Genomic DNA, 16,461 nt, shown 5'->3' with positions numbered 1-16,461 from the left:
CACTTCATGTACATTGATTTATTGCCAAATAAAGTCTATCTATCTATCTATCTATCTATCTTCCATTACTTTGAACCATATTCACGTCACAAAAATTATTTTCTTTTAGTCACTCCTCTGTTCATAGAAAACAATAAATTGTATCGACTTCATTTATTTGATATATTCTACTTTAATTTAGAATACAAATTTGATTTAAATTTGTATAAATATCTTTGAATCTATGATTATGATTTTATTTATTTTCTTCTTACTATTTGTGTATTTAATGTCGAAAGTTTGAAATTGATGTTGTCAAACAGGCCGCAATCGGTGAATAAAGGTTCGGCAAAGGAAGAAGTAAAAGTTCGCAAATATGCCTGCAGAAAATTTAGAAGAACAGGGTTTAGAAAAGAACCCAGACTTACATCTAGCACAACTTAAGTTCAGCCTGAACCTCCCAGATTTCAAAAATGATACTAAGATGAAGGAAGAGCTTCTAAATGCCATCGAAAAAGATAGTAAGTATAGTATTACTATTAGAATTAGACAATTATTAGTATAGCTTGATATCCACCTCAAAATAACTTTCTTTCCGAAGTAATTTCAGCTAGCTCTTGCAGTTCCATGAAATCTTAACTTTTGTGAGAGAATATTTTTATCTATTTCATACGTGTAACCATTATTATTCAAGGTAAATTACAAAGTATTGCGATGGGTGCATGAAATTGATATGAATGATCAATGTTTTTCGATGTGGTTCATGCAGTTTAGTTTGTGCTCTTACTTTAAAGAGCACTCTTTTCAGTTAGGACCACATGTATATTATGACATTATTCCTCCCTAGATACAGTGAATGAATAGAAAAGTATGATGGTCTCAATGTAGCCCAGCTTATTTATTTTGATGTTTTGAATTGGCAAGTACAGAAATACTTAATTCCCATGTTTTAATTGTTTTGTAATTTGGAGACAGTTCTGATTTGTCAGAAATGGAAGCTATCTGAGAAAAAAATTGGAAAAGAGTGATCAGTAAATTTTACAGTTAGTACGTTATTGTAATCTTTGGCACAAGTTAAGTAGTGTGGTCCCAAAACTTTGTAGTGCAAATCTGCAAATGCCACACCATGTATGCATATGATAAAATCGTATGTTAACACCTAACCTTACCAGTCATAATCCAACATTGGGTTAAGCCTAAGGGGCTATCACACTGGTCTTCCATGGGTTTCAGTTCACCAATGCTTACAGTTGAGAGTTTGTTTGAGTGAAAATGACTTTGGTTACAATATTTTATTTTTCAAATATCAAAATATCAAATTATCTTTCCATTATAGATAGCAAACCTGAGTAATGAATGATTGTGAACCTCTATGAATGTTCTATAGACATACTGTAGAAATGTTCTTAGAGATGTCTAGATTTCTGTAAGTGAAGTCATATTCTAGTTATTCAAAAGGAGGTCGGAGGTTGGATGTTGGAGAAAATAGTGCAGTGTGATAACTCCTTTAAGTTTGGAATCTTTCTTGGTACAGTGAGTCCTCGTCATATGGTACATATATGTTCCTGAAAACCTTACCATAAATTGAAATTACTATATACCAAACCCAAGTTTTAACTTATGGCAGACGTAACTTCTCCCTGCTCTTTCCTCTTCAAAATATCTAATTTTACCTCCAAAACATGAGTGGATACTGTATCTGTGAATTTTTCTTACCGTAAATAGAATCGAGGGTAGTAATTACCAAATACCGTAACTGTGAATTTACCGGATATAGAATTACCGTATAAGGAGGACTCACTGTAGTATGAAGTCATGGGGCATAGGGGAGATACAATAACCTCCGTCGCAATTAAGCTCCTATAGATTTGAGCTGCTCCTCTTGATCCCATTAGTAAAAGTAATTGGCATCAACTGATTTGCATAGCAAGTTGGGAAAAGGGGAAATTTGAACTAAATATAATTTGGGGTAAATGGTAAATTAGTTAAATAGATTAACCCATGTTTACAGTAATACATATACCAAAGCTTTTTTCCCTTACACGGGGTATAGCCAAAAAGAAAAAGGCATAGAAACCACTCCTACCCTTTCCATTTCCTATATATTCCACTCCCCTCCACCATCCCTCTTATCTTGGCACCTCCTGGATGACGGGTCATCCCTGCATCCTGTCCACTGCCCTGGGTCAGAAGCAGTGTTGCAAGACACATAATAACTAGTATATTTCATTTCAGACATGGCACCATTTTATGAAGAATGCTGTAGAGACTTGGGCTGGTCAGTGAATCAGACCTTGTTAGATAAAATGAAGAAAGCAAATGAAGCTGAACTAAAGACTCTCAATGAAGCTATTGAGGAGGCTGAGAAGTCAATGGGAGAAAGTGAAATTAGGGAGGCTAACTTGAAGAAAGCAGAGTATTTGTCACGCATTGCAGATAAGGTTGGTATTTTTTCTGTTCATTGTGAAGTCGATATGTACTTAATGTTTTCAGGCAAGAATGGTATATGTAAAGTACCGTGAGTAAGCAATGATAGGGAGCTAAGCTGCCTGTTTTTAAATTCCATCAACATCCCCTCACCTCTGGAGAGGTGCAGACCTGAGGGGATGACACTCAGTCCCTGGTCTGGGACCAGATCTCTCTTTTTAAAAATTTGTTGTATATTTTATGCTTTTTCACATATGGAAAGTCGAGAGCTGATGACTGCTCACGCTCTACCAGTTTCATTGAGTGACACCGAAACAGTCCCACATCAATACAATACTTGATACATACATATACCAAGGCATTTTCCCCCTTTCAAGGGAGGTAGCCAAAAAGGGAAAGGCATAAAAACACTCCCACCCATTTCATCCCTAAATACACTCCACACCCCTCCCACCCTTCCTCTCATCTGAGCACCTCCTGGATGACGGGTCATCCCTGCACCTTGCCCACCGCCCTGGGTCAGAAGCAGTGTCGCAAGACACAGCACATCCACAGCAATCTGCTTCATTTAATCGGCAACCCCCCCTCTCCGTCCCCCCTTGCATATAAGGAGAGGACGGGAAGAAATCCCTTAGGGCTGCGTCAAAATTTGCTCACACATACTACCTCACCCCCCCGCCCATTCCTCCTCATGCAATCACAACATCATCCATATACAACCATTCTCCACTCACCTCTGTCTTCCGTCCTCTCCCTTCCTTCCTCAACAGACATTCCCCTCTTCCCCAAAGCCCCCTTCACCCCATCCATCCACCTCATCCTAGGATGTCCCCTCATGTTCACTCCCTCCACATCTGCCTTCCATACCTCTTTTACTAGTCTTTCTTCACTCATTCTTTCCATGTGTCCAAACCATCCTAATATTCCTTCATCAACCCTATCTCCCAGCTCCTTTTTCACCCCTGTTCTCCTCCTCACCTCCTCATTTCTCACTCTATCCAGCCTAGTAACCCCCACCATAGTTCAAAGTTTCTTCTCTGTGAGATTTATGGGAGATCCCAACACCTGTTGGTAGCCACTATTGGACTTGCTGGTTTTCCACATGAAACTTTAGGCAGCAATTATTATTATTATGTGTGAGTAAATTTTGACGCAGCCCGAAGGGATTTCTCCCCGTCCTCTCCTTATATGCAAGGGGGGTCGCCGATTAAATGAAGCGGCCTTGCTGTGGATGTGCTGTGTCTTGCGACACTGCTTCTGACCCAGGGCGGTGGGCAAGGTGCAGGGATGACCCGTCATCCAGGAGGTGCTCAGATGAGAGGGAGGGTGGGAGGGGTGTGGAGTGTATTTAGGGATGAAATGGGTGGGAGTGTTTTTATGCCTTTCCCTTTTTGGCTACCTCCCTTGAAAGGGGGAAAAAGCCTTGGTATATGTATGTATTATTATCAAGAAAATATTTATTTCTGCTAAGAAGTATACTCTAGATATTTTGAAAAGACAGTTATTGAAAGAAATTAATGGTTCTTTACACAAGGTTCACAATATTGTCATAACATTACTTGCATGTAATACAAATTTTATGCACTTTCATGACTAATTTTATTTTGGTTTACAGGAAGAAGCTGTTAAGGCTTTTGCAAAGACGTATGACAAGACAGTCTCTCTAGGCCAGAGGCTAGACCTGGTCTTCCACAACATTCGTCTCGGGTTTTTCTATTTGGATCATTCCCTGATTACTCGAAATCTTGAGAAAGCAAAGAGGTTTGTGTTGAAATGGATTTGTAATACGTTTATGTCTCCCTTCAAGTTTGTTTTTGTAGTTTAATTTTGTTTGGGTATGGTCGTATGTATTTTACTGCTTATTTCTCTATTTGTCTTTCTCAGAGTACAGACATTAGGGCTACTTAAGGCAAGAACTAGTTAGGAGAATTTTTGGCAGGATTTGATGAGATTAGTGAAGTTGTTGCTTAGGGTCTTTATTAGAAGATGCATGATGCTAGTATTTGGGAACAATTTTCAGGTTGGCATGTACATCCTTCAGCTTCATTTCTACCTACCATTACATGATCCAGTATCCTTTATCATAGAATTTTGTATAATATGTTGGCTGTGGCAGGATTGTTGGAAAGCTTGATTATTGATGGTATATTTTAACTTAAGTGTCTTCATTGTGTGTTCTTCCACATTAACCCCCTCACCCATTAGTTGTGGCAATAAGAATTAACAGTTAAAGGAACACCTTGGACATTTTCATGTTATAGGAGATCATTTGTAATTTGCCAATTTATTACACTACTCAGAATTTCTTATATACTGTCTTCTTTTGGTCACAGCTTAATAGAAGAAGGTGGAGATTGGGATCGTCGCAACCGATTGAAGGTATATGAGGGTGTCTACTGTATGGCAGTACGAGACTTCAAGCGAGCTGCTACGCTCTTCCTGGATACAATCAGCACTTTCACCTCGTATGAACTTATGGATTACACCAGGTAAGTGGTTGGAGAACGAGGTGTTCCTGTATCTTCGGCTTGGTGGTACACTGAAATGGTTGTATCTGGGTAATGTCAAACAATTTATTTCATTTGAGGGGTTGATTGTAGCTGAAATGGGGTTTCAGTGATTTCAGAAACCTTATACAAAACTGAATGCTGGGATGTTTATGTGAATATTACATATTTCTCAGGGATAGTTTAATATGGTATTGTTTTCACAATTCTTTTCATTAGTCCCTTTGCTTAGAAAAATCCCACTACTGGGGCTTTGACTGTGTTTAAGATAAAACTTGATGCGGAGAGATACAAAGACAGGTCACCACGAGCATAGCTCCCCTCCCGTATATTACAACTAGGTAAATACTCAGGAACATCATCCAGCATTAAAACTGTACCAACACAGCATAATCCTGACCACAGATTCAAACTGCCTCAGATGCAATCACCATATAGAGCAGTGGTTCGTAACCTGTGGGGAATGGCGGAGTTGCCAAGTGGGGAATGAACGGTCGGACAAAAGAACCACTGTCTTTTTTTTTTTTTTTTTAATTGATGTGTTTTTGTTTCTTTTTGTTTGTTTCTGGTGTCTTCTTGTTGTCACATTAAGGGCCGTAAAATGGCACAAAAAAGCAAAGCGTATATTTACGTACTAAATACTGCATGGGTTAAAATCGAATTTGTCAAAGACCGATGCTGTGGTGTGAAATGGAGAGTTGGCTCACTAAAAAGTGGAGAATTGGAGAAAAAGGTTAAGAACCCCTGACATAGAGGATACAAAACACCCCATACTGCAATGCCCCCACACTAATACTCCCAAGACAACACAATATATCTTCCCTGAATGACTTATGGTCCTGCCTAGTGGTTAGGTGTGATTGGAGAGCGGTTTTGAATGTATGAGCCCTTTAGCGAAGTTTTGCTCATGGGAGTAATGCTGGATGCAGTAGAGAGGGTCTGTGCCTTGTAGTGTGATGCTGGATGATGCAGCAAAGAGGGGTAGCCTTGTAAGTATGATGCTGGATGGTACAGTATAAATTGTGGATGTGCCTGCCTTGCATGGGATCTATACCTGTGTAGAGTGAGGAAGGGACTGGACTGAGGATATGACGTGCAGCCTGAAGCGAGTTCTTCTTGCTTGATCTGGAATTTCTGAAGTTGATGAGGAGGAAGGGTCACCATGAGAGGGTATGGACACGTGAAGAGGGTGGACATAGAAAGGTACCCTCTAAGGTATTACCTCTGGGCAGCGAGAGGGGAAAAGGCCAAGAAGGAGACCCAGGAAAAGATGGAAGGATGGAATCAGAGAAGCAATAGAGATGAGAGGGGAGACAATAGAAGATGAAGAGAGGTACGGAGATCGAACCCAATGGAGAAACTTTGCGAGGCATCAAAACTGACAGGGCAACTGCCCTACCTGGAGTATGGTGAGATGGTCACCTTGTAATGGAGTGATGGTTTGAAACTAGTTGTGGCTGTCAGGCCCTGCTGTGGAAGTCCTGTGTTTTGCTGCATTGATTCTGACCAGAACAGTAGGTGATGAACAAGTAGCTAAGATACAAAGCCATCCCTTTATAAGGGGGAAAGGGCCTTTTGGTATATGTACATGTGTCTGGTAGAGAATGAAAACAGATCGTACATGTAAGAACGATCATGGAATGATAGGAGAGTAATATTCAGTATTTGGGAAATGGTACAGTCATTATAAACTAGAAATCATTTTGTCCTTACAGTGAATGGCATTGATAGACTATACTAATACAAAATATTTTGTCTATAACAAGGTTTAATGGTATTGAACTTCATGTATGATAGAGTGTTTTAGAGATTTTAAGAGTTTTCTTTGTTGCAGGTTTGTTGGGTACACCGTTTTGGTTTGCATGATTGCCCTGCCTCGCAATGATCTCCGCACAAAGGTGGTGAAAGGCTCGGAGATTCAGGAAGTTCTTCATTCTGCAGATGACCTTCGTACTTACCTAACCTCTCTGTATGACTGCCAGTACCAGGAATTCTTTCACAAACTTGGTTAGTAGAATTTTTTTTTGTAGTTAAAAGTACTTTGTGACCATAATAAGAAAGCCTCTAGTATTATATTCTCGTGATTATCTGTACATTTGTTTCAAGTACTTGGTAGGGTAGATACCATCCAGTCCATCTGATCTTTGCAAATATGTAATACATACATATACCAAAAGCAAAAACCACTCCCACCCATTCCATCTCTATCATACTCCCCTCCCCTCTACCTTCTTCCCTCCCTTTTATCTTGGCACCTCCTGGATGACGGGTCATCCCTGCATATCAAAAGGCCTTCTCTCCCTTTTAAGGGGATGACCAAGTCAAAGTACCCATCCCCTGACCATTCCTTGTCCCACCCACCTTAGCACCTCTTGGATGAAGGGGTTTCCTCGTCTCCCGCCACACTACTTATGTCTAAGGCAGTGCATCTAGGCTTAAAAGACAGAGTGGGGTTATCCACACTACATCATATGGCAAACCTTTTCCTCCTTATTCATGTGAAATAATTTACGGAACATACAAGAAGAATATCCCTTCAGACCATATCAATTCTTTGTCCATTTACAACTATTTATCATTTTCTCCTGTCCATGTGCCCCCATCAAACCCATCCATTCACCTTGTTCATCATCATCCTCACTATCCAGTTCTGCTTGTCACAATTTTTCTGCTAGTCTTTCCTCACTTTGGTGGAATGGGAAAAGGCATAAAATCATACCCACCCATTCCATCCCTGAATACACTCCACACCCCTCCACCCTCCCTCAAATCTTAGCACCTCCTGGATGACGGGTTATCCCTGCACCTTGTCCACTGCCCTGGGTCAGAAGCAGTGTTGCAAGACACAGCACATCCACAGCAAGGCCACTTCATTAAATCGGCGACCCCCCCCTCTCCATCCCCCCCATGCTCACACATACTACCTCACCCCCTATCCCCCCGCCCATTCCACCTCATGCATCACAACATCATCCATATACAACCATTCCCCATTCACCCCTGTCTTCTGTCCTCTCCCGTCCTTCCTCAACAGACATTCCCCTCTTCCCCAAAGCCCCCTTCCTCCCATCCATCCACCTCATCCTAGGACGTCCCCTCATGTTCACTCCCTCCACATCTGCCTTCCATACCTCTTTTACTAATCTTTCTTCATTCTAATCTTGGAATTTAGTCTCTTGAGTGGCACATTATTATCCAATAAGATAGAGGTGCTAGTAAACTGTCAGCAACAATACTCTTCCTTGAGCAAGTAAAATGTTTTTAGCTCTTGTACACATTTGAGTGTTCTAATGATTTATTTATTTTATTTATTTATTTTTTTCAGCTTGGGTGGAGAATGAACTTCAAAGAGACAGGCTTTTGGCACCACACTTCCGCTATTATGTAAGGGAAATGCGCATCCTGGCTTACACTCAGCTGCTGGAGTCGTATCGTTCCCTAACACTTCAGTACATGGCATCTGCTTTTGGAGTGTCAACTGACTTTATTGATGGGTGAGTAGATAGTGGAATGCCTTAGAAGTATGGTAAGGGTTATTAGGCTGGATAGAGTGAGAAATGAGGAAGTGAGGAGGAGAGCGGGGTGAAAAGGGAGTTGGGAGATAGGGTTGATGAAAGAGTATTGGGATGGTTTAGACACATGGAAAGAATGAATGAAGAAAGATTAGTAAAAGAGGTGTGGAAGGCATAGGTGGATGGAGTGAACATGAGGGGGCAAGGTAAAAAGAGGATTGGGAAAGAGAGGAATGTCTGTTGAGGAAGGAAGGGAGAAGACAGAAGGTAGTGGTTAGCAGAGAATGGTTGTGTATGGATGATGGTGTGATGCATGGAAGAGAGTGGGTGAGAAATGGGGGGGTGAGGGAGTATATGTGAATAATATCTTGATGTAGCTCAAAGGGATTTCTCCCCGTCTTCTCTTTTTCTGCATGAGGGGAGAGAGAAGGGGCATCACCATTTAAATGAAGCAGCTTGCTGTGGGTGTGCTGTGTTGTGCTGCATTGCTTCTGACCCAGGGCAGTGGGTGAGATGTAGGGATGGCCTGTCATCCAGGAAGAACCAAGGGGGAGGAAGGGGTGGGTAATGGGAGTGGAGTATGTGGGATTGAAATAGGTGGGAGTGAATTTATGTCTTTGACTTTGGCTACCTCCCTTGTAAGGGGGAAAAAGCTGTGTATGTATATACCAAGGGCTTCTTTTCACCATATAAAGGAGGTAGCTAAGTCCGTTTTAGTAGTAAAAGAAATCATTGTAGTGCGCAGTTATTTAAATGCAGCAAAATTTGAATTAAATCAGGGTTGTTAGCTAAGTTAATGAAAATTTACATTTAATCCACCAAATTCCAAAATTTACAGGGCAAAGGAATTTTCTGTGTGCTTGAAAAATATAATGTTTAAGTATTATTGATTGTAGTTGGGAAGGCTTATGGGAGGATCTTGATTGAGAGGATTAGGAGAGGAACAGAGGGAGTAATTGGTGAGTAACAGTGTGGATTTAGGACGGGTAGAGGTTGTGTAGATCAGATTTTTGTGGTAAGACAGATATGTGAGAAAGTTATAGGAAAGGGGAAGGATGTTTTTTGGGCTTTTATGGATCTGGAAAAGGGACAGGGTAGACAGAAAGGCACTGTGGCAGGTTTTGCGGATTTACGGGATAGGAGGAAAGCTTCTAGGAGCTGTCAAGAGTTTTTATGAGGGTAGTAGAGCTTGTGTCATGATTAGAAATGGAGAGAGTGAGTGGTTCGAGGTAAAGGTGGGACTTCGTCAAGGATGCGTTATGTCGCCCTGTCCGTTCAACTTATACATGGATAGGGTAGTGCAAGAGGTAAATGCAAGGGTAGTGGGTCAGGGATTGGAGATGGTTAAAGAAAATGGAGAAAAGTGGGAGGTGAGCCAGCTGTTGTTTGCTGACGACACTGCGCTTGTGGCAGGATCGGAGGAGGGATTGAGGAAGTTGGTGACAGAGTTTGGGAGAGTGTGTGATAGAAGAAAGTTGAAGATAAATGTGGGTAAAAGTAAGGCAATGAGATGTACACAAGGGGTGAGAGTGGCAGTAGACTAGAAGTGAGCATTAAGGGAGAGCGACTGGAGGAAGTGGATAGTTTTAGATACTTGGGTGCAAATGTGGCAGGAAAAGGTGGGGTGAAGGTGGAGGTAGAATGTAGATTGAGAGAAGCGAGTAAATGCCTTGGTGGATTGAAAAGTGTAATGAGGAATAGACATTTGGGAATGGATGCTAAGAGGAGACTGTATGAAGGAGTGATTGTGCCAACAGCACTGGGGCAGAAACATGGAACATAAAGAGAGGAAGAGAGAAGGAGTTTGAATGTGTTTGAGATGAGGTGTCTGAGAAGTATGATGGGGGGTTACTAGGCTAGATAGAGTGAGAAATGAGGAGGTGAGAAGAAGAACAGGGGTGGAAAGGGAGTTGGGAGATAGGGTTGATGAAAGCGTATTTGGATGGTTTGGACACATGGAAAGAATGAGTGAAGAAAGACTAGTAAAAGAGGTATGGAAGGCAGATGTGGAGGGAGTGAACATGAGGGGACGTCCTAGGATGAGGTGGATGGATGGGGTGAAGGGGGCTTTGGGGAAGAGGGGAATGTCTGTTGAGGAAGGACGAGAGAGGACAGAAGACAGGGGTGAATGGAGAATGGTTGTATATGGATGATGTTGTGATGCACAAGGTGGAATGGGCAGGGGGATGGGGGGTGAGGTAGTATGTGTGAGCAAAATTTGACGCAGCCCGAAGGGATTTCTCCCCGTCTTCTCCTTTTATGCATGGGGGGACGGAGAGGGGGAGTCACCGATTTAATGAAGTGGCCTTGCTGTGGATGTGCAGTGTCTTGCGACACTGCTTCTGACCCAGGGCAGTGGACAAGGTGCAGGGATGACCCGTCATCCAGGAGGTGCTAAGATAAGAGGGATGGTGGAGGGGTGTGGAGTGTATTCAGGGATGGAATGGGTGGGAATGATTTTATGCCTTTTCCCTTTTGGCTACCTCCCTTGTAAGGGGGGAAAAGCCTTGGTATATATATGTATGTAAATTTATATAAAACCTTATTTAGCCATGTGATCTAACTTCCCAATTTATCTTATCCAGGGAGCTCTCAAGGTTCATTGCTGCAGGCCGTCTTCATTGCAAGATAGACAAGGTTGGAGGTGTTGTGGAAACAAATAGGCCAGACTCAAAGAACTGGCAGTACCAGGCTGTTATCAAACAAGGAGATATTCTTCTTAACAGAGTTCAGAAATTGTCTAGAGTTATAAATATTTAGGTACACAATATTTTTTTTTTTTGTGAAGATATTTCATGTGCAGCATGGATTGCATATTCCCATGGTCAGGACCAAGATCTTAGCTGGCTAATGAATCCTAATGAATTTATTAATATTAATACTGGAGGACTTTTGTTTTATAAGCTTATTGCAAGTCTACTGTAATACAATAAATTTGAATATTTAAGTTATGATAGTTTTTATTTTATCCACATGAGTCCCGGTATGATAGGGTTCATACAAGTCTTTAACCCATACAGTGTCAACCGCATTAATTTAACACCACAACATTCAACTACTTTGAGCATCAACAGCATTAATTTAATGCTGCAACTGGTGGTCCATCCAATGGATGGAGTAAACGGGGCTTTAGGAAAGAGTGGAATGTCTGTTGAGGAAGGAAGGGAGAAGAGAGAAGATAGGGATGAGTGGAGAATAGTTATGAATGGATGATGCATGGAAGAGAGTGTAGGGGGAGGTGATGGAGTATGTGTGAGTGATATTTTGATGCAGCCTGAAGGGACTTCTCCCCGTCTTTCTCTTCATGAGGGGACGGAGAGGCGGGTTACCAATTAAATAAAGCAGCCTTGCTGTGTCTTGCTACATTGCTTCAGATCCAGGGCAGTGGGTGAGGTGCACGGATGAACCCATCATTCAGAAGCCAAGAAAAGAGGGAAGAAATGGGGGTGGAGTATGTGGTGGTGAAATGGGTGGGAGTGGATTTATGCCTCCGAGTTAGGCTACCTCCCTTATAAGGGGGAAAAAGCCCTATATGTAATAGTTGCTCCCTAACAAATTGGCTTGGATGAGCTGCATGGTTTTCATACATCCCCAGCTGGGGTATTGGCTGCATGTAAAGGTGGTGGAAGGAGAACATGAGGAGTCGACCAAGGGTGAGATGGATGGATGGGGTATGAGGGGCTTTGGGGAAGAGGGGAATGTCTGTTGAGGAATGACAGGAGAGGAAAGAAGACAGTGGTAAATGGAGAATGGTTGTATATGGATGATGTTGTGATGCATGAGGTGGAATAGGTGGGGTGGTGGTAGTATGTGTGGGAAAATTTTGACGCAGCCCGAAGGGATTTCTCCCCGTCTTCTCCTTTTCTGCATGAGGGGGGTCGCCGATTTTGATGAAGTGGCCTTGCTGTGGATGTGCTGTGTCTTGTGACACTGCCTCTGAACCAGTGCAGTTAACAAGATGCAAGGATGACCAGTCATCCATGAGGTGCCAAGATAGGGGAGAGAGGGGGTGGTGTGTGATAGGGATGGAATGGGTGGGCGTGGTTTTTATGCCTTTGTTTTTTGGCTACCTCCCTTGTAAGGGGGAAAAAAGCCTTTGGTGTATGTAAAATTACTGGGTGCTCACACTCGGATCCATATTGCATATAAAATAGACATTAGGAATATGTGAATAAATATAGATTGTAAAGGTGTGTTAGCAACTGTCACACATTTTCTTCATCACTCCCTAGGTGCCAAGTGACAGACTTGGTCCAGCTGACAACCCGACAATTTGAACTAATTAAAGAGAAGAACCCTAAGTAGCCTTTATCTTCACACTTCCAACAAATGTAGTCCACAACATAGGTGGCAGACAAGTGGGATTTGACGTGTTGAAGAAATACATCAGAGATCTACATTCCTGTCAAATATAGCAACTTCCCTATTCTTATTAAGGGCAAGGTTCCCCTTCAGAGACTCCCAGCATCCAGCATCATGCTTATGAAGCAATCCATCTTTGCTGCATCATCCAGCATCCTACCACGAGGAAATCCCTAATTGCAGCATCACTCCCACGAGAGGGACTTCGCCAAAAAAGGTATCTACAGGAGTGATTGATGACTCACAGTACGTCTGTTCCACATAGTGCACATCACTTCCAGTCATTACCTCATTGTACACAGGTTCACATACTAATTCTCTGCTATGCATTTTCAACCATCATACCTATGCGGCAAGCCCCAATTCCATACTTCTCAAGTTTGTACCACAACTTCTGATGTGCCCAGGGCACAGGAACCCATTGATGCATCACATATTTAATTGTTGCTCCCTAGGTGGCAACAAACTAGGCCCAATTGTTAACCACTTCCATACGGTGATGCCTACGTAGGTGGCATGAGGAGCAAGAGGGTACTCGATGATGCCGACGTTGGCATCTTGATTATATTTATTGTAGTTGTACCTACATAATTTCCATTCTCTCTAAACTGGCTTCATCAATTTTCTATGGTTATCAAAATACATGGGTGAAAGAGAACAAACAATTGAGCACTGACTTTATTTTTTATAATGCGATTATTATGACGCAACATCGCACGTCGGGCAGCTAATGCTGCCAGACGTGCGATGTGCCCCGGAGTGAAGAGGTTAAGTAGGCAAGTTTAACTAAAGAGGACCTAGAGCAACTTTTATCTTCACACCTCCAACTAATGTAGACCACAACCTACATTCTGCCGAGCATCTGTTGCAAGACAGTACCTATATGTCTTTATACTTACCCTTGATTTGTGAATTATTTAATCTATATTTGTGCATGCATACTTGTGTGCTCATGATGCAAAGTGGTATATGGTAGTAGGCTCCAACAGATGCCTATTGTGTGGTTTGACCTCTGGCCACCTGCTACCAGCCACCTGCTCCAGAATCCTGACTTCCAAGCTCGCAGAGATAACTAACACAAGCTTCATCATAACCATAATGTTTTTAGAGGGATGGATGGGATAAAAGGGGGATTGGGAAAGAGACGAATGTCTGTTGAGGAAGGAAGGGAGAAGACAGAAGATGGGGGTGAATGGAGAATGTGTTTGGATGATGCTGTGATGTATGGAAGGGAGTGGGTGGGAAATGACGGGTGAGGGAATATGTGGGAATGATATTTTGATGCAGCCTGAAGGGATTTCTCCCCGTTTTCTCTTTATGCAGAGGGTGGGTCAGTGATTAGATAACACAGCCTTGCTGTGGATGTGCTGTGTCTTGCTACATTGCTTCTGACCCAGGCCGTCGATAAGATGCAGGGATAACCCATCATCCAGGAGCCAAGAAGAGAGGGGTGGTGAATGGGAGTGAAATATGTGAGGATGAAATGGGGCCAAAAGTAAGGAAATGAGTCACTGTGACTTAGTTCAAAATGAACCTGACTTAGGGTATTCAACCTAAGCACTTTACCATGTTAAAAGTTAGGGGACGGGTTACTGTGACGGAGTTCAAAATAAACCAGACTTAGGGTATTCAACCCAAGCTCCACCACAGTCATGATGGCCAAGCACTTTAGCATGTTAAAAGTAAGATAACGGGTCACTGTGACTGAGTTCAAAATGAACCTGACTTTGGGTATTCAACCTAAGCTCAACCACAGTTATGATGGCCAAGCACTTTAGCATGTTAAAAGCAAGGAAGTGGGTCACTGTGATGAGTTCAAAATGAACCTGACTTAGGGTATCAACCTAAGCTCCACCACAGTCATGATGGCCAAACATTTTAGCATGTTAAAACTAAGGAAATGGGTCACTGTGACTGAGTTCAAAATGAACCAGACTTATGGTATACAACCTAAGCTCCACCATAGTCATGATGGCCAAGCACTTTACCATGTTAAAAGTTAGGGGACAGGTCACTGTGACCGAGTTCCAAATGAACCTGACTTAGGGTATTCAACCTAAGCTCCACCACAATCATGATGGCCAAGCATTTTAGCATGGTAAAAGTAAGGAAACAGGTCACTGTCACTGAGTTCAAAATGAACCTGACCTAGGGTATTCAACCTAAGCAATTTACCATGTTAAAAGTTAGGGGACGGGTCACCTACTGAGTTCAAAATGAACCAGACTTAGGGTATTCAACCTAAGCTCCACCACAGTCATGATGGCAAAGCATTTTAGCATGGTAAAAGTAAGGAAACGAGGTCACTGTGACTGAGTTCAACATGAAACTGACTTAGGGTATTCAACCTAAGATCCACCACAGTCATGATGGCCAAGCACTTTAGCATGGTAAAAGTAAAAAAGTGGGTCACTGTGATTGAGTTCAAAATGAACCAGACTTAGGGTATTCAACATCAGCTCCACCACAGTCATGATGGCAAAGCACTGTAGTATGTTAAGTAAGGAAATGGGTTACTATGACTGAGTTCAACATGAACCTGACTTAGGGTATTCAACCTAAGCTCCACCACAGCCATGATGGCCAAGCACATTAGCATGGTAAAAGTAAGGAAGTGGGTCACTGTGACTGAGTTCAAAATGAACCTGACTTAGGGTATTCAACCTATGCTCCATCACAGTCATGATGGCCAAGCACTTTACCATATTAAAGGTTAGGGGACAGGTCACTGTGACTGAGTTCAAAATGAACCAGACTTAGGGTATTCAACCTAAGTTCCACCATAGTCATGATGGCCAAGCACTTTACCATGTTAAAAATTAGGGGACGGGTCACTGTGACCGAGTTCCAAATGAACCTGACTTAGGGTATTCAACCTAAGCTCCACCACAATCATGATGGCCAAGCATTTTAGCATGGTAAAAGTATGGAAACAGGTCACTGTCACTGAGTTCAAAATGAACCTGACCTAGGGTATTCAACCTAAGTAATTTACCATGTTAAAAGTTAGGGGACGGGTCACTTACTGAGTTCCAAATGAACCAGACTTAGGGTATTCACCCTAAGCTCCACCACAGTCATGATGGCAAAGCATTTTAGCATGGTAAAAGTAAGGAAACGAGGTCACTGTGACTGAGTTCAACATGAAACTAACTTAGGGTATTCAACCTAAGATCCACCACAGTCATGATGGCCAAGCACTTTAGCATGGTAAAAGTAAAAAAGTGGGTCACTGTGATTGAGTTCAAAATGAACCAGACTTAGGGTATTCAACATCAGCTCCACCACAGTCATGATGGCAAAGCACTTTAGTATGTTAAAAGTAAGGAAACGGGTCACTGTGACTGAGTTCAACATGAACTTGACTTAGGGTATTCAACCTAAGCTCCATCACAGTCATGATGGCCAAGCACTTTACCATATTAAAGGTTAGGGGACAGGTCACTGTCACTGAGTTCAAAATGAACCTGATTAAGGGTATTCAACCTAAGCTCCACCACAGTCATGATGGCCTAGCATTTTAGCATGGTAAAAGTAAGGAAGTGGGTCACTGTGACTGAGTTCAAAATGAACCAGACTTAGGGTATTCAACCTAAGCTCCACCAGTCATGATGGTCAAGCAATTTAGCATGGTAAAAGTAAGGAAACGGGTCACTGTGACCGAGTTCAAAATG

The 16,461-nt window shown here is 42.2% G+C and overlaps 1 protein-coding gene across 1 annotated transcript; it reads left to right on the top strand.

Moving 5' to 3' along the window:
- Positions 1–278: 278 nt before the first annotated feature.
- On the top strand, positions 279–11,376 carry Rpn7 (regulatory particle non-ATPase 7). The gene is made up of 7 exons (XM_076209876.1): positions 279–500; positions 2,215–2,420; positions 4,022–4,167; positions 4,740–4,895; positions 6,748–6,920; positions 8,239–8,407; positions 11,011–11,376. Exons 1-7 carry the CDS (start codon positions 356–358, stop codon positions 11,183–11,185), a joined length of 1,170 nt encoding a protein of 389 aa, XP_076065991.1. The 5' UTR covers positions 279–355; the 3' UTR covers positions 11,186–11,376.
- Positions 11,377–16,461: the final 5,085 nt, after the last annotated feature.

The sequence above is a fragment of the Oratosquilla oratoria genome, chromosome 26 (assembly GCF_046742065.1).
Source record: "Oratosquilla oratoria isolate Oo_2021 chromosome 26, ASM4674206v1, whole genome shotgun sequence".
Lineage (NCBI taxonomy): Eukaryota > Metazoa > Arthropoda > Malacostraca > Stomatopoda > Squillidae > Oratosquilla > Oratosquilla oratoria.
Note: the sequence above shows the minus strand (reverse complement) of the source record. Positions and strands in the feature narration are given on the sequence as shown.